This window comes from Knufia obscura (genome assembly GCF_036327395.1).
Source record: "Knufia obscura strain CCFEE 5817 isolate CBS 148926 chromosome Unknown scaffold_9, whole genome shotgun sequence".
Lineage (NCBI taxonomy): Eukaryota > Fungi > Ascomycota > Eurotiomycetes > Chaetothyriales > Trichomeriaceae > Knufia > Knufia obscura.
Genome location: NW_027042695.1, coordinates 456841 through 481354, shown reverse-complemented (window position 1 = coordinate 481354; position 24514 = coordinate 456841). Strand labels below are relative to the sequence as shown.

The window sequence follows — 24514 nt, the reverse complement described above, 5'->3', positions numbered from 1 at the left end:
TCTTGTCCACGCTATCAATTCAGCTTGCAGGGCTTGTGTGGGTCATCGCGACGCGCATGCGCTGAATTCTTGTTTGCTTGAGACCTGAACCGCTGAATTTGACTTGCGCCCTCGGCAGAGCTACTGCCCACATGTCGTAAGAAGCCCAATAATGTGCCTGATACATTTTAACCATGAGGCGGGAAGGCCCCAAGAAGTCCATATGCTAGGCCACAAGAACTCATACAACGTGGTGGTGGCAACAGCAATAGTGAAGATGAATGTATACCACTCCGATCTTCTAGATGATGAAGTCCAAGCAGTTTTATTATCACCACGACCTCGGATTCACTGAGCTTCGGCTATATCACGTGTTTCCTGATCCATGTCAAAGGAGCAACCGAGTTACGCTGCCTGAAAGCTAGAATGATCCTTCATTTGTTTGACACCCTGAGCAATGTATGGAATCTCATCTTCAAGCTAGAAATACTTAGCGAGGTGCAACAGATAGCAAAATTGTTCAGATTCAAGCGTGACCACTTAAGTCGTTCGCGCTCTGCTATTTGACAAGCCCTGCTCCTCACAACGACCGTGTCATTGACTACCCACTGTATATGGCGCCTTGACCATCATCCCGAAATGCCATCCGTACCCAGCCCAAAGTCATCATCACCCGTGTAAAAAGGTGCATAGTGTTACAACCCAGTGGACAGCCGCTCAATTACCAGTAGCCTTCGCCGTAACCGTAGTCTAGTTCCATCGTCAGTATCGTCCTGCTCAAAACCATGACAAACTTACCGTAACAGTCTTGCTCGGTGTCTGGATGCAAGAGCACACGCTCTTCACTGAATCCGAGCCCTTCGCCAGAACACTCAGCCACGTGAACGCTGGGTTGTTGCTGAAGTTGAAACCACCGAATTGACGCTTCTCGAGGTCGTTCTCGTATTCAGCCATGGCCATGGCGTAGTACTCCTCTTCCTCGCTGCGCTTGCCCCATGGTCGACCAGTCGGAAGGATGGGTTTGCAATTGGTCGCGAGTTCGAGTAGGTTACACGAGGTGACGGTCTTCTCGACCATGGATGTGATGGTTGCTGTGCGACCGCTGCTGGTTGAAGATCCTGCTGCGGATGTGATCTGGGAGGCACTGGCCGTGGAAGTGGGGTTCTGGGCACCACTCGTTGTAGGTACAACAGTGACAGTTACTGTGGCTGGAGCTGGGGGATATCGGATCGTGCAGTAAGCTTGAGCCGGCTGATATGTTTTGAGCTGGGTAGGGCAAGAGTCGGCCTGCGCAAAGACGGTTCCCAACTGGAGCGCCGAGGCAAGAACGATGAGGCCGGCGTGAAGATGCATGTTGAAAACGAATGGACAGCGAAAGACGCCTGGTCTGGAGAAATGAATGGAACGGCTACGGGAGCCAAAAACAAACTGGACGGTGTGCCAGAGAAATGAAGGAAGGATCACTTACTACCAGACATCGAGTTGGGATAGAGGTCGTTTTGTGAGATCAGCTGGCCATAACAGAGGCGTCGAGACATCGTCTCCTGTCGGCTCGGGACATCCACCGAGCAGTTCAGATTGAAACAATTGAATTGCTTATCGTATCCATACCTTGTCCATCATAACTGCTCGAAAAGCAGAAGAGATGCTTCTCCCGCAAGGTTGAGCACGGCAGCATACCGTGGGCCCGGATCTCCTGATCCATCCTCGTGGAAAAGTCAGGTAGCCGAAGCTGTGAAAATATGCCTGATGGAGCAAAATCTGCACAACTCAACGGGGAGGAAAATCTTGTAAGCGCAGCCGCAACGGCAGCTTCGGAGTCATGTTTGAACCATGATGATGGTAAGGTAGAGTGGCAGCTTTGATTTTCGTCGATTACGGAATGAAGTCAGACTGGTCTGGGTGCTGTCTCAGATACAAGGCGCTTGTGCAACACCCGAATCCTCTTGGCGAGAAGCGCGGGATAGGGGTAGATGTAGATGGTTCAAGATAGGCGTGACAACGGCTTCGACCGAGAATGCCTGGCGTGCTTCATGCAAGCAAACAAGCATGATCGTACCAGTTGTGATTGCGCAAGCCGCTTTTGCCTTTCGGATCTTGCTTGCATGAGCATCAAGCTCAAAATCTGAAGCTCAAAGTGGTGCCGATCAAGCAATGCAATCTGCGGTGCCAAGAGTTTGTCGATCTAGAAAAAGTATGCTTCCCAGCCCAAGCCTTTGCGTGAGAGGCTTCACGTAAGATCCCGACCCTTGGTTGGTTCGTGGTCCTCTGGATCAGAACACAAGGAAATGACCCCTGATGATCGTGCAGCTCACATTGACGATCATCACAAAGGCTGATGAAGATCCCCTCAGAGCGTGTCCATTAGGACGCATAACAATAATAAGAGCAGTATTTGAGGAATATCGCCGACATTTGTGAGGTGAGAAGTTCAAGGGCCAACATATATCATCGAATTACTATCTCTACACTAAGTCTATCTACATATCATATCAGCATCCAAAAATATCCGCAAACCCAATGTCCACGCTGGCGCGTACTAATATCTATCCACGTTACCATGTCATAACATCATTTCAAATCAACCTAGAACATCAAGGGTAATAGAACGTCTCATGCTCGGTCAACGGGCCTGACACCGCAGCACTGTACGGCTTCCCATGTATATACTTCGAAACCATCTCCTCCTCATCAATAGCACAATGAATCTTCCCATCGCGTCCACGGAACCAACCTAGCGCATACCTCTTGTTCAGATTCTTTAGTCGCGTCTCCATTGCCTTGTTGTCCAGAGACTCGGTATCGATGAAATCAGTAAGCATCTTGCTGCTGTAGATAAAGCTCAGCACCGCCGCGATAGTGCTCGGCTCTCGAGGGAGGAACGGGTGGCGGCGTCTGGCGTACACCAGGATCGCGACTGAGATGACGAAAGCGAGAACCGACACAGAGAGCACGAGGGAGGCCCAGAAGGAGATGTAGCTCTCATCTTCTGCAGATGGCCCCATTCCAGCCTTATCGCCCGAGAACTTCTTCAGGAACACACCGCTGTCCACACTGAATGAACCGATCGTCACAGAGAGTATGTCGAGGCAGACCGAGCTCAAACCGACAAGGGCAACAAGAAAGTGGCCGTTCAGTGCTGCGCGGATTGGCATCCAGCCATAGACGGTGGATTGATAGTCGAGCGTCAGGCTGTTTTGAGGCGTCGCCATGCCTTTCGAGAGCTGGTAGAAAGGCTCGATGAGGCGAACATCTGCCTCGAACGTGCTCCAGACGAGCTTGAGTATTGTCGCAACCAAGATTGGCAACCACGGTACCGTGTTCGGAACGATGCGGGCTTTTGTCAAGCTGATAATCGGTACGCAAGCAAGACAAATGGTCAAGATGATGATGAAAGGTATACCAGCGGTAAGCTGCAGCATAATAGGATGTGGAGAGCGCAGACGACGTGAGCTGTCTTGGAACTCGTGGCTATCGGGAGAGGAGTTGAACTCGCCCTGCCAGATGGAGGATTTGTAGAGAACGTAAGTCCTTCGCGCCAGCTTCTTATGAATATCCCCTCGAGTCGCCAGGTCGAGACCTTTGAAGTCTTGAAGGATATGCGACTTGGTTGCCATGGACGCTATCCCTGCTATGCCCTTCGGGTCGCTTTGCAGACCGGATTTGCGCCGCAGTTGAAAGAAGAGGAAGACCAGTATCAGACCCACGATCACATAAGCAGTAGTGAGCAGCCGTGACCAGATGGGATCAATGAGTACCCAGAATTTGGTCATCCCTGAACCATCCGGACATTGTATTTTGCCGCCATCGAGAGGTTTGCATTCTGGATTTGCTTCAAAATTGACAGATGGATTCTGTAGAGCTGGCGCAATGGTAGCTGCGATAATGTTTGCGAATGTAGAGGCAAAGACCGTCCATTGACCCAACCTGGCTGCATTAAATGGCACGAAATACTGAAACATCGTCAGATGATCTAAATTGAGACTTGCTGATGCCCGTGCACCTTGCGGCTGTGAAAGCTGGTAATATGGCTCAAGTCTCCGAATATCGAAGTCCATGATCGAGAAGAGGACCGAGTAGCCAATAGTTATCATCGTGGGCAGGTATTTCCACACGAAGAACCACCATGTAGAGACGTCATCAACAGTGTCGAAAGCAAGAAGAGCAGTAGGCGGTTCCTGTTTCTGCCTGCTGATCGACATCTGGCAAAGGCCCTCCTGAAAGCCTGCCAAGCCGAACGCGATAATGGTTAGCATTATGATCCAGAGTGGTCGCATTGAAAATGGTTTCCAGTTCGGTATTTGAGGATCCGAAGGGAAGAAGTAGCTTTGTGTATCTGGCATCGTGTTTGCGCGATCAAGACTCATATCGTCAAAAGTCGTACTTTGTCGATGTCGAATACCAATTCCTTCCAGCGAGCTCAAATCCACACCCTCGCTATATGCAACAATTTGACCTCGTTCCTCGGCCAAATTCTTGCCAACTTGCCGAACTGTTTTCATGCGCCGAACGTTGTCTTCCAGTCCCTTCGATTTCCCTCGATCACCCACCTGATCAAGCAGAGAAGCATCACGTTTCAGCTTTGCTCCAATGACCATGCCCGAACCAAGACTTGTTCGCTTGCGGAAGGCATTGAAATCTGGCTTTTGAGCTTCACCGTTGGCTCCTCTGTAGGCTGTATCTTGTCGGTCGATACTGTCTTGACGGCTAGCGTCAGGACTTGATACCTCCCTGAGCTCGATTCCAAGCCCTTCAAGAGAAGATAGATCAACGGGCACATGATCGGCATTTAGCTCCTCGACCGTAGCGTAGTCGTTGCGTTGTGAGGGCCTCGAGCGATATTTGGACCCGCCATTTCGAAGTCTTGTCGTCAACCGTCGCAACACCGATGGGCTTCTAGCTTCCTGTGGTACTTCGACGGTGTCAACATTGACACTGCTTTTTGCGAGAGGTTGTGTGTCAGCGAAGTCTTCCTCTCTTGTTTCGTCGATAGTCAGCATCTCTTCGGGTATCGAACTGTGCCTTCTGTGATGAGCGCTGTAGCTAGGACGAGACATGTAGGGCAACGTGCCACCTGCCACACGTATGGGCTCGAAACCGTTGAGTGGCGCATGATTGCGATCATCCATTATCGATGAAGCCAACCTCACGTCCACAGCAGCCGAAATGATTGGCTGGAGGCCAGTAGTCCACTAATTTGTGAAGAAGAGAACATGCCTGAAAACTTCCGCGACAGTGCTGCAAAATCTCCGCCGTCTCTCGAAAAGTGTTTGTGCTGAAACAGTCTGAATGATCGCCAGTCGAACCGAGGATGGCGGCGATCCTGTCGCACAGAATCCGAATCGCGAAGCGTGTTGCCGCTCGCGTGTTCGGTGAGAGTGAACTCGAGAACGAGCAATGCGATAGCGGAAGGAAGCAGATACCTAGAGCTCGTCGTGTTCTAGCCAATGTCAAGAATACCGTGACCGACGGCGAATCAAGTTTTCGTAAGTCAAAGCGATAGTGATGGGTGTTGAGACGTGGTCTCACTGGTGGGATGGGGAAGGTTAAAGCCGCTTACTGTAATGCCACGAAAGATATTGCGATGAAACGAACGTGAAAGTCGGCTGCTTGCAATAATCTGTATGAGGCTCCAATTGATAGCAAAAGAACGAAATCTTCGGGGCTGAGAACTCGTTCTTCAGCTCTTGTTTGAGAAACGAGGTCGAGACATGCCCGAAGCACGAACTAAAGACGGACTGGGGCCGCCAACCCTGTTGAAGCGACAAGTCGACAGGGGGTCAACGTGTTCTGGTGCGTTGTGCGTAAGCAGGATGGATACCTTACTCCATCGGTACAGCGTCTATGATAAGGCCGTCGGTTCCTGGCACCGCTCCAAGATCATCTTTTGGCCCTTTAAGGGTTAGTTTCGGGTAAGCGATCCCAGTCTTTTCGTTACCGAAGCGCTTATTGGTGTAGGGGAGTTCAGCTAGTCAATCTTCCGTGTCGCTCAACCAGTAAGGCTGAATTTGTCATCTGACATCTGGGTTGTGCACCGTGGTTGACCGCACCCAGCGCAATCGTTCTCGAATATCATTGTTTCTTTGCTCGAAGTTGTATTGTCCATTTCGCAGGCATGAATGAGCCGTGAAGTGGACAGCCGCAGCTTTCACGCCGAACATAAGAATAAAAACCTAGACCTGCTACCACAGTAGGAGGTCGAGAGTGCGTCGCCATTCCGACCGACACACCTAGATCGCGGTTCCGCACGACCAGAGCAGCAATGGACGAGGGAGCCGGCGTGGTTCGCTGGAATCGTGGAAAGAGTTTACAGGAGGGAACAGTCCATTTCGTATAGAAAGGGCATATAATCAGGTAAGCACGGATGAGCGAAACCAGTTCACGGGCCATGGCCCTGCAGTGACTTCAGCCAGCACTGGCCCCTGTTGGTGGTCGACGAGCCGATAGCGAATGTTCTAGTTAACAGCTCATTTGCAAATGCATTCATACTTAAGCAGCTAAAGTTCTATTGAAATACCGCGTGTTCTGTCTTACTATCGTCAAGGTAGACAGACAACAGTGAACACATCCAAAGACAATACTGTAGCAATTCGGCCTGGAACACAAAACCAATCATCCAAGATCGGCCACGCCCACAACACCTAATAGCCCGGATTGCAACTCGCAGGCGCCGATAACCAACCCGTCAATCGGTTTGCAATATCCATTGCATAGCAAGGGTTGCTCGAGAAGCCAATATCGAGGTTCGCATAATTTACACTTCCACTGTTGTAATGACGAGCAGCCTGGTAGTAGACCTGGGCGTTACCGTCATTCATATCTGCAGTTCCCGCGTTGGTGCCAGTGTCGACCGCATTGTTGAGATATTCAGCCAGGCCCGCCCCTACCGTTGTCCCACCAACACCATCTTGAACCATACCGTTGATTTGATCGGCTGGACATGGTTTAACCATCCGAGTATAATCTCCTTTCAACATCGGGTTGCAATTATAGGCTCCTTCGTGGTCTTGCATGAGGCCGGGATTGCCATTGCCGTTGGCGGTCTTGTAGACGCGGACACAGCCCTTGGATTCTTGCATCATAATGGCTAGGATGAACCGATGGTCGACACCCGAGGCGATGGCTGCATTCTGGATCCCATCCCAGATCAATGCAATTTCTTCGTTGGTGGTATCAGAACCAGGAGGCATATCGAGATTCGTGCAGGCCTTCTTCATGATCTCAGCATTGGAGTCAAACCTGGAACGATGTTAGGCAGAGGCTGAGGTCTCAATTGCTTCGACCTACATATTCTGGAAGGACACCCAGTCTGACATTTTAGGCCAACCTGCGTCGGCAGAGCCATCACCACTATAATACTTATGCACATCGATACCAGCGCCTTTGCCGTCGAGGAGATTGTTGGCCGCAGCTTGAGAGGCTAGGAATTTCTGACCGGCAGTTCGAGGGTCGAGGCTGACTGGCAATGCTGCCGTAAGGGCGACCGAAGTGGTCAAGACAAGAGACTGCGCGTCGTCAGCATGAGCACTTCGTATGTGCAGGGCCACGTCGACGTGGAAACTTACAATGAGGAACATCATTGTCGCTTTTTAATTTGTTGCTCTGGAGCTGTTCGAAAAACCTGGATCTGATCGATCGATGTGCAGATCGAGTCGGAAGCCGAGAGATTTGAAGGTGTTTTTGATCGTTTGTGTGGAAGTTGCGACTCGCTGAAACACGTCGTTTGTTTTGATAAGGTGCGATGGCAGTGTTCACTGCCAGACACTAGCCGAGTGAAGCCGCGACCGAGTCACCATTTTGTACTCAAACTTCTTTTACAGCTTGTCACTACAGCAGCTAGTTTATGCCTCAAATTGAACCTGAGACATGTTGGAATATCCTTTGCGCAGCATCGTCTCGTTCATCGTCCTTGACAGGCAGCCCACAGCAGATCTCTGTCACCCCGTACCCAAGTGAACGGAGCAAACCCTACAAATGTCAGCATTTCTTTCATGTTGTGCAACCCGTCTGAAGTAAGTGGTCTTGAGCAGTCGAAGGCAGTACTTGGAAAGAGCAACCACAGCGTTCTATGGGTAGCTCATGTCCTTATGTAATTCTAGCGAGGCAGCAAGCCTCGCCAGTCGGGGATGATGAACTTGTGTCGCTGAGTACAGATCTCAGCATGTTCGGGCACTTGCAGCGGAACGGGTGCTGCCTTCATGCTGTAGAGATCTGTCAGAAGTATGACATTGCACTCTCAGGACCGGGAATTGAGCCACAATGGATAGGATGCCATACATGTCCTGTTACTGGTTGCAAAAGCTTCACCGGACTTCCCCTCGACAAGGGATAGCGCTGCTTCAACCCATAGGGACACTAACAGTGTGCCTAGCCAGATCAGTCGTTGACAATCCAAGCCTAGAGCTACATCTCTACATCTCCGAAACCTGCGTCTCTCGCAATCATATTCAGCCAACCTGCCCTCTTCTAAAGCTGTGCCAACATCAACATGTTCTTCACAAACAACAAGCACCCGCGAATCCTGCTGATACAATCAAGCACTCCCCTTCTGGACCGACCTCCGCAAAACTTCGCGTCTAGAAGACTGACTTACCATGATAGCCCGGGAACACCAACAAATACTTGACCCTAGAGGTAAACTCGCTCGGAACACCTCAATCTCAAATCCACAAGCAGTACCAACAGTAACACCCGTCCAGACCCTGGTCTTCTATCCGAGTAGTGCAATATTCCTCCTGACCAACAATCACAAAGATGCGTCACGATACATCTTCACCCAATACGAGACAAGCCATGATCCGATCGCTCGCAGACAAGCCACGACCCGTCCGCCCGCGGCATACCAGTGCACTGCCCTCGGCGTGTATCTTGCTCCATACACCGCTAAATGCATCTGAGTGATTCCTGAGGACAAGCAAATGTGTTCAAGCCTACCTCGCCGGGTACCCGACCAGGCAGATGTTCCTTGGCGTCTGACACCCAACTATTCATTCCTCGAACGCTGCTGATCACTATTTTCTCGTCTCAACTTGCTTCTCCATCCGCCAACACACATAGCAATCACTATTTGTTGTTTTACCGCTTGACAACCTTCTATTTTTGTATCTTAACGGCATTGCACCCTCTGCACCCGGACATACCTCTACTTGTCGGTGTACGGAGCTCAGCTGCCCTGTCGCACCTGTCTTGCACTCTCACACGTCGCGGCACGATCATCTCATCTTTTTCATTACCTTTCTTGCTTGATGCAGGAATCTTGAGGAAGGAAGCGGTTACTCGCTGAGATGCACCCGCCCACAGGGCGATTGTGCAGACTCCAAGGCTGGTGAGTTTCTTGACATTGGCTGCTTCGCGGCGCTCTTATATGCTAGCTTGTATTCGATGGTGCATATAGTGGTCGCATGGTTGGCGTTGATTTTGTGAGGCATTGGGATTGTTGGCTTTGAGATGTACCATGACTAGGAGGGCTTCAGGGTTTGTTCGAAGCTGTTATCCTTAGTTGTGATAGGGTTTCCACGCTAGGAGTGAGAAAGGCCATGGTCGATGTGGTCAACGTCACTGCTCTGTGCATCGATGGACTGGGAGGGTCAGGTAGTAGTTGCAGTGAAGCTGGCTGCATTTACGAAGGTCGGATACTAATAATAGGTCATCAGAGTGGCAATATCATACCCTGGACGGTACGTCAAGCAATTGATGCACGATTTCGAAAGATTGGGAAAGATGTGAGGGAGCTGGTCAAGCAACAGAAACCAAGTGAAATCGAGGTGTGGTTGAGGAGCTGGGACCACCTTTGCTGAGGGGAACATGATATGAATTGGCCTAGCAAAGAAGATAGGATGATTGATTTTGTCGCTATGAGGCTGGAGTGAGAATGGCTGGTGTCACTGCTGAGTGGTCCCGCAGTCCACTTCATCGACCTGATCTATCCAGCTTCTGGTGTAGCAGACAATCTGTGAGGAGGCAGGAGACGGGGCGATTTCGTGACCACTTTGAGAGAGGAGCCTAACATACTCCAGTGTTTCCCTTCGATCACGTCGATGGCAGAAGAGAACCTGGCGTCGCGAGAGCCGGTAATGCTCTCCTGGCTATTTGGTCCAGACTGCAATGGTTAGGGCAACGAACATGGTAGTCGAGGATACATGAAGCCACTGGCTGGTGAAGAATAGGCAGACTGCTCGAGCGCATTTGGATTGTTGTCATGCTATCTTGAGCCGCAGCCCGCCTCTGGCTATTGCGATCAAGCCTCTCCTTCGTACGCCTCATCTTTAGCTTCGGCGGCAGAGGTTTTCGCCTCAGAACCTTGTATGACTTTCGTTTTGACCTGCTGTTTGTCAGTAATGCTTTTGAGGGACAGTACAGTGTCTCTTACAGCGGGCTCATCCTCTTCTTGCTCCTGTTCATCTTCTTCATCCTCAGGAGCCTCAGCGGCGTCATCTTCATCTTCCTCGTCCTCATCGGCGTCTTCTTCGGTGGTCTTAGTCTTCTTAACGGAGGCAGCGGCACCATCTTCGAGCTTTCGCTTCTTGCTTGGGGGAGCTAAAATCGCGAGGTCAGCATTGTATCGCGTATTCCCCAAAGGTTCTGTAGCTTACCTTCTTCCTGCTTCTCTTCCTCTTCAGCCTCAGCCTCGGCCTCCTCCTCATCTTCTTCTTCTTCTTCCTCTTCCTCGCCTTCGCCCTCTACATCAGATTCTTCGTACCTGGGTAGGTATTAGCCATGCACAGAGTATAACATGTCAGGTGGAAGCTTGAATGGGGTGGTTTCGGGGATTGCGCATGCTTGAAGTTGCAAAGTGCCATCGGCGGCGCTGATTTCGCTGAGCGGGAGCGACGTGATCTGGGGCAGACCGAATGTAGCGCGAAGTAAGACTTCGTATGTGGTGAAGCGAAAGGTGTGCTGGATACAAGGCTCGCAGTGTAGCGTTACGACTTACTCTTCTTCTTCCTCATCATCGTCGCTGGGGAGTGCTTGCAGCTCTTCCTCTTCTTCATCATCGTCCTCTTCCTGGCGTCGAGATCTACGAGGAGGCATCGCGACGAAATGTGTATTGTAGTAAAAGTAGTAGTCACGGGCTGATTGTGGCAGGAATGACAGTGAAAGTTAGGCAAGCACGACCTCTAGTAAGGAGGTATGGGCAAGTACGATGCAAAAAGAAATAAGAAAAGGAACAGGAGGAAGTTCGAGGCAAGGGAGCTACCTAGGAAGTGGGAAAGTGAGAGCAGCCACGCCTGGTGTGCGGCTGTCAGTGGCAGCATCAGTCGCGATCATGAGTGACGGAAGAGGAAGAGGACTGGAGCTACGAAAGCTGGGATTGAAACCACAGGAACCGAAGCTCGATTTCTGGTGGGGCTCCTTGACGGGCGCACGGACCCTTAAGTTCGAAGCTCTCAAGCTCCATCTTGGCGTCATTCCTGCCTCCAAGCTGCGGTTTGGGGAGGAAGGAATGCTCACCTCCTGCATCGTTTCTCTACCATTTTGTGCTGAGTAATCACATTCATGAGCTGGTTATGTACATTGTCATGGCTGTGCCTACGAGCTGCTCTATAATTCATACGCTACTACTGTTTGTTTCCATTCTCGTCTCGATCCGCTTCCGTCCCAGATCTCTGAGCTTTGGTCCATGAGCTAATAGCAGAATTGCAATTGGCAGCCCAACAGTAAGGTTCAGCATCGCCAGTAATGTGCCCGTCCATCCCCAGCCCAGGTTTCGAATCAGGTCAACAGCGAAGAGCGGGAACGCAAAGCCACCCAAGGACTTTGCTGCCCATATTGATGCCATCGCAGATGCTGACCAGTTGATAGTGATTGGTGACGTTCGCGTTGAATTGGTCTCACGTCCCGATGCTGGCTTGACCTCACTGAATATGTCAATCACATAAGCGTTAGTACACTGTGTCATGGCCGTGTTGCCCGCTCCAAACATCGCAATGCCGATGTCTGGCATGATCCAGTGCTTTCGGGAATGTATGCCCCATCCGAAGACCAGCAGACCGCAAGACATCAGCAGTACTGTTGGGATGAATGGATACAAGCGCAGTTCTGGCGGTGCTTTTTGATTCAAGCTCTTAACTCGAAGTGCCTCATCAATATCGATATCAGAAGCCATTTGCTCTGCGTACTGTCGTGTCTTGCGTCGATACAGGTAGTCGATGATGGGAGCGCAGATTTGCGACCCTAATAGTGTTCCGATGGCATAGGAAGTATAGTTGAGTGAAGCTATTGTCAAAGACTGCTGATAGACCTCGGTGAAGGCAATAGGTATGACAGCCAAGACAACGTACAAGCAGCCGAAGGAAAGTACTGAGTAGATGATGAGTCCTTGAGATGCTGGCTGGGTCAGTGTCAAATACAGCGGTCTTCTGAAGGCTACGGCGAGGATCTGGAATGTGGTGCGTGGAGGCGGAGTGGGGGTGCCCTGTGCCTCGCCCTGATCCCCAGCCTTGCCTCGACGACGCAGAATAGTAGGCGCGTGGCTCTCATGGAGAAAGCGGAAGGAGACCAGTTGGAGCACAGCATTGAAGATCGAGGTCGACCAGAATGCCCAGCGCCAGGCATGGAGCGATCTTTGAGCGATTGCACCACCGATGATCGGTCCAATGCAAGGTCCCAGCAATGACACTATTGACAACATTGCCAGCGAGCGCCCGCGTTGGGCAGGTCGCCAGATCTCTCCTAGTGTGCCTGTCCCAAGAGCGAGAGCTGAGGCTGCTCCTGCACCGGAGAAGAGACGTCCGACTGTGATGGTAGCCTTGTTCTCTGAGAAACCACAAACCAAGTTCCATATGCAAAACCACGCATTTGCAGCCTGAATGATGGACTTTCTTCCATACACTTCGCTCAGCGGAACCCAAAAGAAGTACCCGACCGCATATGCCAGAACATAAATAGAAAGTACTAGCTGTGTTTCCGCATCTGTGGAGATCTTGAGGTCTTTGCTGATCCTCGAAAGGGCCGGAGCCACCATCGTTGAGGACATGAGTGTGTTGAAAGACAATGCTGAGAGGAGAATAGTGACGGTATATTTTCTTGCTGCTGGCCAATTGTGAGGGTTGATGGGGTCGTCAAGCCATTGGACCTGGGCGTCTTGTGTACATAACTCCAGGCAGCCGATAGGTTGAGATGCGTTCTTGGTAGTTGCTATCGGGCTTGCCATCCTGGTTTCCTTGCTACCGCAGTCGATATCTTTGTCTCTGTCGTTAGCAGAAGCCATGTTCTGTGTGCACAAGTGTTTGTGACTTTGTGAAAGCGGGTAACACTGTTAGGTTATATAAGGAAGCCGACGGAAGCACTCGCAGCAAACAGAACATGACACTGGAGCATCACCTCGACCGACCGAAGAAGGTACAGTATAGTGACATGATCTCTTGAAGGACCTCTTATTACCGAGACAGAACATGACTGGTCTTGATACTTTTCTTCGGTAGTCCAATCAAATGGCTAGCTTCGGTCGTAAAGGAAGGTGCGCCAGCCTCAAGTTGCCCACCTGCCTGACGGGTGAACCAACAAGACCGAGAGCGCAACATGATAGACGTATGCTTTTCATGAAATTGCCGATTGATTGTGATGTCCTGTCTTGAGGCAGGTGCACACTCCCACAAGGAGGCTAACCTGAGACGATCGCGAATCGGCCATCCTTGCCAGGACAACCTCGTCTGTCACACTTTGCCCGATCTTACATTCTATATGCCAGCTTCAGACCTCAGCATTGCAGTCACGACCGACAGATGTTTGTTTGGCAGGTACGCAGGTAGGCAAGTGCTTGATGCCGTGCCAGTTGACAGGGAAGGCGGCTGCTGTCGACGGCTGACACGTCACCGGCCTGACATGTTACATAATTCCCCGCGTGGCTTGCTTCATGCCGCGGGTAGATACTTGATGGAACCGGGCACGACAAGACGTAAGCGCAACATGACTTCGATGTTTATGGGCAAACACTATTGCATCGAAAGCAAAGGATGGTCAAAGGACACAGATCGAGATAGCTGTTCGGGTTTTAGAGATTACCATGATCTCTGACCAATCATATTGAGTGGCTTGATCGGCCGAAGCCCTTCAAGCTCCATCTTGAAGCTCAAACGAGTTAGCATCGGGACTCATAGCGAGGTGAGGCCAGCGACAACTGCACGCAACTGCTCTAGTGACGACGTGTAGCCCGTCGCATATGAGTCTCCTGCTCGTTCTCCTGCTCGTTCTCGCGTCTGTCACAAGCAAAGCTTGATGTACGAATGCTGCTTCAGCGACATGACGATACTTTGCGCTGATCAAACGGATTTACGATATGTCCGCCATTTGGAGTGAACTGGATATGTCCCCCTCCTCGATGATGTACGAGACCAGGAGATTCTAACAGCATAAATATGGCTACTGCTCCTCACTTGACAGCCCGTCCTGGCGAGTGAGGCTCAATTTACAAAAATTGGAACAGCATCGACATCACAATCAGCACAATGTCAGACAGGAAGATGCCATTCGTGAACCTAGGCGAGACAGGTCTGAGGGTACCGCGTATCTGCGTTGGCTGCATGTCGTATGGGAAACCTGAAGGAAGGTGGCAGTGGACAATCCCAGAAGAAAAAGCTCTACCGATTCTGAAGTATTGCTATGAGAAGAAGCTGCTGTTCTTCGACACGGCAAACGTCTATTCCAATGGAGTCTCGGAGGAGATTTTGGGAAAAGCGATCAAAAAGTACAATTGGAATCGAGAAGAGATCGTCATTGCCACCAAGTGCTTTGCGCCCGTCGGACGAGGTATGGACGACATAATGCCTATGAGTGCTGAAGACAGAGAGAACAACGGGTATGCCAATTCATTCGGGCTGAGTCGAAAGCATATCTTCCACTCGGTGGACGCCAGTCTGAAGAGACTGGATTTGGAATATATCGACCTTTTGCAGATCCACAGGTTCGACCCCAAGACGCCCATAAAGGAAACCATGAAGGCATTGCACGACGTGGTGCAAAGTGGTAAGGTCCGATATATTGGGGCGTCGAGCATGTGGGCGCATCAGCTACTTGGTAAGTCTTGGCATCTACATTAGTCCACCTTCACCGCAGATGTGATGTCAAGTTCCACCCACTTTTTTCTTGCTAACACCCTGCAGAGATGCAATACACTGCTCGAATGAATGGCTGGACAGAATTCGTGACAATGCAGAGTCTGCATAACGCCACATATCGAGAAGAGGAGCGTGAAATGTACCCAGCCTGTGCCAAATTTGGCATGGCTCAGATCCCTTGGAGTCCAGTCGCCATGGGTTTCCTGACTAGGCCTGTCGAGTCATTCAACGACACGACCCGAGGAGGCAACATGAAAGAAGGCATGATGGGAGTACCATGGTCGGAGGCAGACAAGAAGATCAACAGGAAGATTGAGGAAATTGCAAAGGCTAAAGGGACGACTATGGCTGTGGTTGCAATGGCTTGGTCGCTGAGTAAGCCGTTCATCACGTCGCCCATAGTTGGACTGAGCAGCGAGAAAAGAGTCGACGAAGCGATCGAAGCTATTCACTTCAAGCTTACTGACGAGGAGATCAAGTCGATCGATGATCTGTACGAACCAAAGCGCACCATGGCAATCAGCTAAACGATTGTATACGATGGCCATCGGGAAGACATAACCGATCAGCAGAGGGTAGTTGGATATCCAAGAAGCTAGACTAAGTATGGTACATGAGATAGAAGCAGCCTTATCTCAACAGTTTCAACGCCAAGCAGGCCCTCCCCAGATTGTCCTTGGTCTTGCTCGCCGATGCAATTCAAGCACATCATGGTCCGAACCACCACCTCTGAGCTTTGCCTTCTTACTGCTTCTGCTGATGGAAGTGTTTTCTGTTATCGTGGAGGCTGTCGACGAGCTGGATTGTCTTATTCTCCCCATTGGACTGACAGCCGAGCTCCTGCGACGAGACCTAGTTGTTACACTTTCCAAGTCATCGTTTGTGCGGTCAATAATGATCGGTGGCACCTGGCTCGGTTGACGAGAAGTTCTTGGCAGCGGCAATGGGCTAAGGTCGCGACTTCCTAAGGAGTCCTCGATTGCTTGAGCCTTCAGTCTCTCCAGCAGCTCAACACGCTTATTGCACGCCGCTCGTCGTTCTTCCACCGATTCCTTCTCCATTGATTCAGCTTCTTCGAGCATCGCCATCGCCTGTCTTTTCCTACTTTCAGCTTCTGTTTGCTTTCTCTCAGCTCTCAAAATCTCTGCCTCGAGATCTCCAAGCGTTTGGAAGTTGCTTCTAGGGTATGGTGACCTCTCCCTGGTTGATGACGACGATGAGCGTGAAGACTTAAAGTCCGATCTGCCTGCGGGTGTTGCTGATACTCCCTCTGTGCAGATTGTCAGCAACCTTTTCAGCATTTACGCGGAGAGAAACATACCTCGAGCGTCGAAGAATCTGCTAGGTGATCGCTCTGATCTAACTCCCATATCTACGGCTTCAGAAGAACGACTGCTCTGATACGCCAGTTTATCACAAACAGCCAGGGAAAATCGTAGGGAATGGTATAGAGCCGGCTATCGATCAACGTTGACTTCTACTCTTACTGTGACAGGAGTTTACGCAACATCCTTTGTGCCCGAAGCAGGATCGAAGCCATTGTTATATGGCTCACAATCAAGACCATTTCCCTGGACAGTCTGGAGTGTGCTACACACGAAATTGTATTCCTCTTCGCAACGAAGATGGCGCAGCTCAGGCATAGGTCAATGACACCTCCCCGGAAGCAGGATTTCAGGATGAGATAGCGCAACTCTGCGAAATCGACTCGACGACTTGCACGAATTTACCAAATCACCCCATTGGCTCGACGTTGACCGGGCTCAGTAAGGCACATTGGACGGTAGCAAGAAAGCCTGCACCAACACGTGACGAGCAGCTGCCTTGCTTCGAGCGAGTGCAAAGTATGGAGTAGCACGGTGCAGGCACCATTCTCAAATTAAGCTTGGCGTGACTACGAGTTCAGCACCACCAGCGTATGCTGGCTGCTCTGGTATGTTGCGCGTCAGGTCGGTGATGGCTCTTGAGTCAGCAGCATTGCCTTACACAGCACGCATCGAATGAGAGCAACCTCGACAAGACGTTGGCTACGTCTAACAAGAGGCAAATCTCACAGCCGCTATAGTACCTCTCAGCACCCGGGTCCTTGGATTGACTTCCAGGAGCAAATAACCGGTCGTTGCGCCATCACTGTCAGCAACTGTATCCGTGATGCAGACTACCTAAGCCACCTCCACCAAAAGTCAACGGCAAGCGTTACACAAGAATGTGGAGGCAGTCAGGGGATTTTGCCTGCATCTCACTCTCACTACAACGACAATCATGACAAATTCCAGCACACCAGCGAATGAATCGTTTCGACAATGCATTTCTTTCCTTTTTCAGATATGTTAGGTGCTCAGTATCTACCATTCCACGACTACCCTCGAATGCGATCACTAAACAGCTCCCTGCTTCCTGCAGAAAGCAATTGGGACCTGCGTCATGTGCAACAAGCGCCCTGTTTCGGATTGCGGCTCTGCACGTCACTTTGCAACACGACCAGATCGTCTCCAAGCTTGTATGTCTGACATGACATGTCTGTCAGGGCCCGAAAGCTTGATACGTATGTTCGACCCTCTTATGGCGCTGTCGCGACGGCTCATGCCCCATCTTGTGCCAGGATCCGGGAAGATATGCTTGGCGGCCCTTCACCCACGTATGTCTGTGCGGTCGATAGCCACGGTCACAGAAGTGTGGCTGCGGCAAATGAGTCGTGCCACACACGGCATCTGAAATTGCGATGGGGCTGACATGACACCTAGACGGGGCCCTTAGAAGGTTCTGGAAGATGAAGCGGTGATTTCAATTCGGCATAAGGCTGTATGCCAGAATTCGATACAGCCCCTTCGAAATCCGGAGAATGCAGTTCGAGCGTAGTCATGGCACGCCATCGAATCCTCAGAGGCTCGGTTGATGTCTCCAGCAATCGCGGCTGATACAGAATCGTCCTCCAGCAACAGTCCTTGATCTGCTCTGCTTTCAAGCCAAGATTCGCGGGTACCTCGCTGGATAGGATCCGTCCGAGCTGAGATAGTTGTCTGAGCAGAGGGATCCGACGGTGTTGCAAGTCCGCCTCATGAGGGCATGCATGCCAAGCCTGATTTCAATGTCGCCATGGTCGAGGTCGGGAAGAGAAACCTCATTCCGAGTCCCGTTCAGTTGAAGCAAATTTGTGCAGACTGTTCGAATCTGTCTCGCTGGTGATCGACTGGACGATGGAGACCGTTCAAGTACATAGTATGTAATATTCAGATTTTTATCCCACGCCTGCGCAGTAGACAATGCTCACCCCAGACTCTCCGATACCTCTGCGGGATGAACTCAAGATCAGGAATCCAAATTGTCCTCGCCAACAGGCCCGTCCTCGTATTATCCAGGAACGGCTCACATGCCACCTCCTCCCACTTCTCATCCCGAGCATAGATAGGCTCGAGTTCGGTCGACTCCGTACTCGGAAAGCTCGAGTCAACCAGGAAAGAGCAATGCTGAATATCAGTGTATTTCCCCATATCCTCCTTGTTGCGATCATTCATCCCAGACGGCATCATCCAACTCCCCGGGAAGAAGCCCAGTCCCTCTCTGCCCTCATGGAACTCGCCAGGCAGCAAGCCGTCGAACTCACTCTTCACGAATTTCGCATGCGCATTATTGGGCAAGAAGAACGAGGTTGGAAAGCGATACCAGTCCTTGCCGAAGCACACCGTGTCACCCTGGCGGGTCATACCTGGCTCCTTGAGTGCGTCGTAAACCTTCAGGGGCGCTCGATGGCTCGTGACGGTGCTGACGATGCGTAAGAGGCCGAGATTGATGCTTAGCAGGACGACTGGGAGGACCAGAGCCGTTTTAATTTGAGGCGGTATCCTGCCTACTAGCGTCGTTGGATCTGACGAGCCGAACCAGCTGAGTAGCATGTGGAACGAGATTGCTGCGTTCAGGGCCAGGAAGGGATAGGCGGGGAACATGAACCTCTCTTCTTTGTGTGGCTGGAGGGTGAAGATTGTGAACCATAGGTAGAACGGTGAGATGAAGGTCACTGTTCTTAATACAGTCTGCTTTGTCGTGGACTGCTTCAGGAGGAGTGTCTGAAGTAGTAGCAGTGGTGCAGCAGCCATGCCCAGGATGAACCACAAATTGAAGTTGAGCAGCAAGTTTCTGATGTAGAAATGCCAAGGCTCTGTGCCGAAGATGTCGGGTCCGCGATTCTTGCCGCTGAAGACGTTGTACAGGACCAGTCGCCAGGGTACAACAGTCAGCTCGCGATAGAAGAAAGCATCGAGGGCAACTTGCACGCCAAGGACTGCGAGACATCTTACCACGCCGTCGAGGTAGAGGAAGAAGGTATTGGCCATGTCGTCTGCGATGAATGCCACGGTCCAGTCTTCGAGGACGAACGGGATGATCAGTGCACCAGCGAATGGCCATCCAAGTAAGGCGCCGATACCAAACCACATGATCGCAGTCCCGGTTTTAGTCCCACCACGCCAATCCATGAAGGTTGCCAAGCCGAGGGTGCCGGTATACATGGCGAAGCTGGACGGTAGGAAGGCAGCGGAAGCGTAGAAGAAGCCAGGCGTGAAGGCGACTATCATGAGGTAGAAGACGCCGATCCTCGGGTGAAGAGTCCTTGAAATTACTGAGTAGAGTCTGGTTTCGGTGGCCGCGCAGAGACCAGCGAGGATGCATTTCAACAGGTAGAACTCGAATGTCTTTGACCTGCTGATGAGACTTCCGATCTTGGTTGGAATGGCATGGATAAGGATGTAAGCCCAGCTTCGTATGCTGAACTCAGGGGAGTACTCCCATGTTTGCAAGCCGTAGCCATGGGTCAGGTAGTGCAATGGTTCCCAGTAGTTGAAGGTTTCATCGCAATCCTGTATTGGCGCATTCGAAGCTGCAAGCAGATGAGCGATGAGGCAGATGTAGAAGGCGATGTTGAGCGGTAGGAGGTATGATGGAGGGGGTGGTCGAGCTTTTGTTTTGGCCCCAGTGCCACTGAATACGTTAACGATGTCCTTGTCGGCCGTTTCGACTCTTCATACCATGGCCGTGAGCCATGACCGGGCTCTCCTGCTGCAAAAGAACCGTTCATGGCATGAACTATGCGCTTATGATGAAGCTGAGATGTAGGGGAATTGCTCGAGAAGGTTGAGAAGACTATTACATAAGCTTATCCTCATCCAATCGGAGTGAAGCATTTCTCCGCCTGTCGATCATGGAAATATTTCTGGTCTTCTCCAATATTTTGGATTGAGACTTTTGGTGATTCTGAAGCATTGTTGTTATATACAATATTCTGCTTTTCCTCCTTCACAATGGAAGCGCAAGACTTCGAAATGCCGTCGCCAAAACGGCAGAGGACAGACTCCCCGATTGGAGCTCGACCTACACCACCAGAAGCAGCATCGAGTATCAACCAAGACCCAATCGCACCTTTGGCGCAGGACAATACCACCAGCGCTTCAGCGAGTTCTGCGTCTATACCTACTATGTCAGGAGTCACCGACGAAGTCGCAAAAGCCGAGGACACTGATATGCTTGATGTACTTATGCAACACGTCGAGTCGGAGGCTGGTTCCGAAGCAGCAGAGGTCCAGACGGTAGCCAACGGCTTGTCAAGCATCGAGGGCCCTATGGCCCTTACGGGAGACTTACAGAAACCAAGTGCAGATATCGAGATGGGAGGAAACGATGTCATGGTAGACACGGAGGCAGCGACCCAGCAGGAGCCGGCACCTATAACAGAAGCAGCACAAGAAGTACAGCCACAGCCTGCTAGCACCACCCCACCAGATGCTACTCTTCCTCCTGGTCTAGAAGCGACTTCGGAGCCCGCCATGGATCACCTCCAGAAAGTAGCTGACGCCAACAACCTACCGCCTACAGCAGATACTCTAGCTCAACCCGAGATCGCACCAGCTACAGACGGCGCGCCCGACGCCCAAGCAGCACCAGAAGCCCGAGAATGGGAATCGGACTCCTCCCCATACGACTCCTCCGACTCAGACACATCCTCCGACTCCTCCAGCGACGATGACTCGGACGAAGAAGACGGCGAAGAATACACCCTCCTCGACCCTTACGAACAAGCCCGCATCCTCATGGCAGAAGACGGCGGAGGAGGTGGCGCAGACTCAGACGACGAAGGCGGGTCTCGTCCAAAACACACAAATGCAGGTGCAGGCCTACGCACCACAAACGAGAAGCCGGAGGATATCCTCCCCAAGCCAGATGTCACTGTAACACCAGAAATGAAGATCGAGGAACTGGGCGCAGTCGAAGCGATAGTTGAGACTACTGTCCTTGTCAAAGCTGCAACAAGCGGCTCCTACCAGGTCCTCGAATCAGGTTCCGTCCTCTGCCTTGAGGACCGATGTGTGATAGGCGCAGTCCACGAGACACTAGGGAGAGTAGAACAACCACTCTACACCGTGCGCTTCGCCTCCGACACAGACGTTCGAGAGAGTGGTGTATCCGAGAAAGGCACAAAAATATTCTACGTCAAAGACCACAGCTCCTTCGTATTCACACAACCACTCAAAGCCGTCAAAGGCTCCGACGCATCAAACTTCCACGATGAAGAGGTCGGAGATGAAGAGATGGAATTCAGCGACGATGAGGCCGAGGCAGAACACAAACGACAGCTCAAACTCCGCCGTAAAGGAATCGACCCATCAACAGCGCCTCCGTCAGGTCGAGGCGGTCGAGGACGAGGTCAAAGAGGTGGTCGCGGTGCTGGCGGCGGAAGAGGAGGAGGAGGAACCTACATGTCCAGCATTCCCGAGTCCGACACAGCAAGCGCATACAACAACGGCAGTCTAGAGATGAACTACGACGACGTAGAAGAGGGAGAAACAGAATACACCCCGCTCAAGCGTCCGCAAACCCTCCCACACGGCAATGGCATGAATGGCGCACAAGTATCTCCCCAGGCTCAGACAAGTTCATACCCACCACAATCCACTCGAGGCAACGACAACAGAGGACGAGGAAGAGGAAGAGGTAGCAGAGGCAACAACAACAACGATCGGGGTCGCGGTCGTGGCACCGGACGAGGCGGAAATCGTGAACAGAACAATCGCGCAGCATACAAAAACAACAACAATTCCAACTTCCCGAGCAACGCCTACAATCAATCCTCCCCGTCCTCAATGTACACCAACCAGCTCCAACCACAACAACAACAATTCTTCCCCCAACAACAACAACAACAACCCACCTTCCCCCTCTTCCCCTTCCAACCACCCCCACCACCCCAACTCACCCCCTACAACAACAACTCCAACGCAAATAACACCGTCCCTCCCTCACCCATGACACCACTAGCAGGCAACGGCTTCACATTCCAAGCTCCAAACCAATACCAGAACCAAAACCAAAACGCATGGTCTCAATACCACCAGAACCAGAATCAGCAATACCAGGCCCACCAAGCGCAATACGGAGCGCAGAATGTGAATGCGGATGCGATTGCGCAGGTGCAGAGGCAGCTTGAGGAGTTAAGGAGGCAGACGCAGGGGGGCGGTGGTGGTGGGTGGCAGGGTGGTGGGCAATAATGATGAGAGGAGGGATGGTACCTCGGCGGGATGTGACTCTAGCAGTGTTTCTTGGGGATGAAGCCAAAACATTGATACCCTGTATGTATAGCTTGTACAGTGTGACACAGTTCAATCGTTTCAAGTACTTCTGTTCTACTCTATCTATGTTTGCGTGCTGTTCTCTATGTGGGCGTCGAAGCTTTTCTGTACATGCGTAAACGAACGATGATCTTTCCAATGCGAAAGCCTTCCCTATCATTGCTTGCTCGTCGACGGAGAACAAACCATGCAGAACCCACAAATGAAGGCGTTTCGTTCTTACCCTTTTAGCGTCCAGTCTATCTCAATCGAGAGGTATGACGTTCTGATTTCTCCCTTTGTGCCGCCTGAGTGTTGACAACCATTTGCGAGGCATTGACCTCCGTCCTTGCTCCGCTTCTGCTCTGTTCGCGTCTTGCGGTGGAGCTGCAATATCATCATGTCACTGAAGTCTCTGTCCGACTCTGGGGGAGGCTGTTGTGGCTGTTCATGGGCGCGGTTACCGAGCACATTGCTGTACGCTTGACTCAATTCGCCAATTTCACGGAAGAGGTTCCCCGCCCATCTCAACATCGTGTTACCACTCTTTTTCAATGTTTGTGTGGCGATGGCCGCTGCTGGTTTTCGTGCTGCAACTGCTGTCCCTGTCGAAGCCGGTTGTGGTGGGACAACAGAACTTCGCGGAGTTGGTGGAGGGCCTGACGATCTGGTAAGAAACCTTCCGAGGCTGCCGTATGGTCGACTCATGCTGTCTCGAGCACTGCTGGTTGCACGTCCAGACGGTTCTGCTACATCTCCAGCAGAAGCAGACCTCTGCCGTCTTGCTGCGTCGGTGAGACTCTGGAATGGGCTTTTGCCCAAGAACGAAGATCTAGAGCGAACGAGGCCTGCTTGCTGAGTTCGCGCCGCACCAGGGCTCTCACCACTTGAGACTCCTGTAGCTGGTTGTATTACTGGAGTGGATCTGTGGTTGTCACGATGTAAAGAGCCAATGCTGAGTCGGTTGTATAGACGTTGCGTTAAGAGACCCTGAACCTCGATGTGGATCGTTGTCGGCTCGCTCTTGCACGTCTTCATCGCCAAGAGGCACATCATCAGCTGATGCAGGGACTCTAGAATTGGGTCTTGCTATACCAGCACTTGACCCACTCGGAGCTCTTGAATCTCTTCCGGGGAACACGTCTTGGATACGATCCATTCCTCGCTCGGCAGCTCGAATGAGTCTGCTGCGACGGATTGTGCCCCTCGCAGTCCTACCGTTGGTTTCTTCTTCGTTGATAGGAGCATTAGAGCTGTCCAGAACAGCTCTATTTGCAGACTCAGGATGATGACCTTCTGTGCACTTGACTGACTTTTTCCGGTTTGTCGAAGAGAGTCTGCACCGTCTGTGCTGCCAATGTCTTGGAAACTGTCCTGAAGCTCGTCTGCGAGTCGCGCTGCATCTGGACCGTAGTTCAAGCTCGATCCTGGATCTTGTGTAGCTGGAGGCTGTGTTGCTATGGAACCTTCCTGATCTGTCGTATGTACACTGGGTGCTGTCTCCACGAGAAGCCCACTTGAACGGGTAGTGGCTAGGTTTGATGCAGTTTCGGGGAATAGTTCAGATGGTGGAGCATTGCTTGATCCTGCCGCCGCGGAATCAACAGCTCTGTCTTGCACAGGATTGGTCGGATCACCAATACGCAAGTTGGATATGTCGGTCAAGGTGGCTAAAGCAGAGTTAGGAAGCATCTCTTCCTCCTGCAAGCGGCTATCGATGAGAATTTCCGGTACCGAGCTGTTGCGTAACACCGGACGCGAGTTGACCTCACCCGCCGTAACCTGTTGCTGGGTCGAGTGAGCGGTTTCAGCGATATCTTCGTCCAATTCATTATTTTGCTCCGATGATGTATCGTCATTAGCCATTCCACCTCGAAGTGTTGC

General features: G+C 51.4%; 9 protein-coding genes across 9 annotated transcripts; 2 read left to right on the top strand and 7 right to left on the bottom strand.

Moving 5' to 3' along the window:
• Positions 1-696: 696 nt before the first annotated feature.
• On the bottom strand, positions 697-1056 carry PMZ80_007511 (uncharacterized protein; the record flags this gene model as incomplete). Its single annotated transcript, XM_064875919.1, has 2 exons — positions 697-729; positions 778-1056. 2 exons carry the CDS (start codon positions 1054-1056, stop codon positions 697-699), a joined length of 312 nt encoding a protein of 103 aa, XP_064728183.1.
• A 1517-nt stretch (positions 1057-2573) lies between these two features.
• Positions 2574-5108, bottom strand: PMZ80_007510 (uncharacterized protein; the record flags this gene model as incomplete). Its single annotated transcript, XM_064875918.1, has 1 exon — positions 2574-5108. The coding sequence occupies one exon, from the start codon at positions 5106-5108 to the stop codon at positions 2574-2576; it is 2535 nt and encodes an 844-aa protein (XP_064728182.1).
• Positions 5109-6620: 1512 nt separating this feature from the next.
• PMZ80_007509 (uncharacterized protein) lies at positions 6621-7559 on the bottom strand (the record flags this gene model as incomplete). Its single annotated transcript, XM_064875917.1, has 3 exons — positions 6621-7218; positions 7267-7484; positions 7545-7559. 3 exons carry the CDS (start codon positions 7557-7559, stop codon positions 6621-6623), a joined length of 831 nt encoding a protein of 276 aa, XP_064728181.1.
• A 2657-nt stretch (positions 7560-10216) lies between these two features.
• Positions 10217-11010, bottom strand: PMZ80_007508 (uncharacterized protein; the record flags this gene model as incomplete). The annotated part of the gene is made up of 4 exons (XM_064875916.1): positions 10217-10300; positions 10349-10515; positions 10572-10678; positions 10913-11010. 4 exons carry the CDS (start codon positions 11008-11010, stop codon positions 10217-10219), a joined length of 456 nt encoding a protein of 151 aa, XP_064728180.1.
• A 517-nt stretch (positions 11011-11527) lies between these two features.
• Positions 11528-13189, bottom strand: PMZ80_007507 (uncharacterized protein; the record flags this gene model as incomplete). Its single annotated transcript, XM_064875915.1, has 1 exon — positions 11528-13189. One exon carries the CDS (start codon positions 13187-13189, stop codon positions 11528-11530), a length of 1662 nt encoding a protein of 553 aa, XP_064728179.1.
• Positions 13190-14426: 1237 nt separating this feature from the next.
• PMZ80_007506 (uncharacterized protein) lies at positions 14427-15562 on the top strand (the record flags this gene model as incomplete). Its single annotated transcript, XM_064875914.1, has 2 exons — positions 14427-14994; positions 15081-15562. 2 exons carry the CDS (start codon positions 14427-14429, stop codon positions 15560-15562), a joined length of 1050 nt encoding a protein of 349 aa, XP_064728178.1.
• A 2703-nt stretch (positions 15563-18265) lies between these two features.
• ALG9 (mannosyltransferase) lies at positions 18266-20106 on the bottom strand (the record flags this gene model as incomplete). Its single annotated transcript, XM_064875913.1, has 2 exons — positions 18266-20009; positions 20057-20106. The coding sequence occupies 2 exons, from the start codon at positions 20104-20106 to the stop codon at positions 18266-18268; spliced, it is 1794 nt and encodes a 597-aa protein (XP_064728177.1).
• Positions 20107-20329: 223 nt separating this feature from the next.
• On the top strand, positions 20330-22570 carry PMZ80_007504 (uncharacterized protein; the record flags this gene model as incomplete). Its single annotated transcript, XM_064875912.1, has 1 exon — positions 20330-22570. The coding sequence occupies one exon, from the start codon at positions 20330-20332 to the stop codon at positions 22568-22570; it is 2241 nt and encodes a 746-aa protein (XP_064728176.1).
• Positions 22571-22870: 300 nt separating this feature from the next.
• Positions 22871-24496, bottom strand: PMZ80_007503 (uncharacterized protein; the record flags this gene model as incomplete). Its single annotated transcript, XM_064875911.1, is given in 3 exon segments — positions 22871-23585; positions 23605-23926; positions 23944-24496. The coding sequence occupies 3 exon segments, from the start codon at positions 24494-24496 to the stop codon at positions 22871-22873; spliced, it is 1590 nt and encodes a 529-aa protein (XP_064728175.1).
• Between the last annotated feature and the right edge of the window lie 18 nt (positions 24497-24514).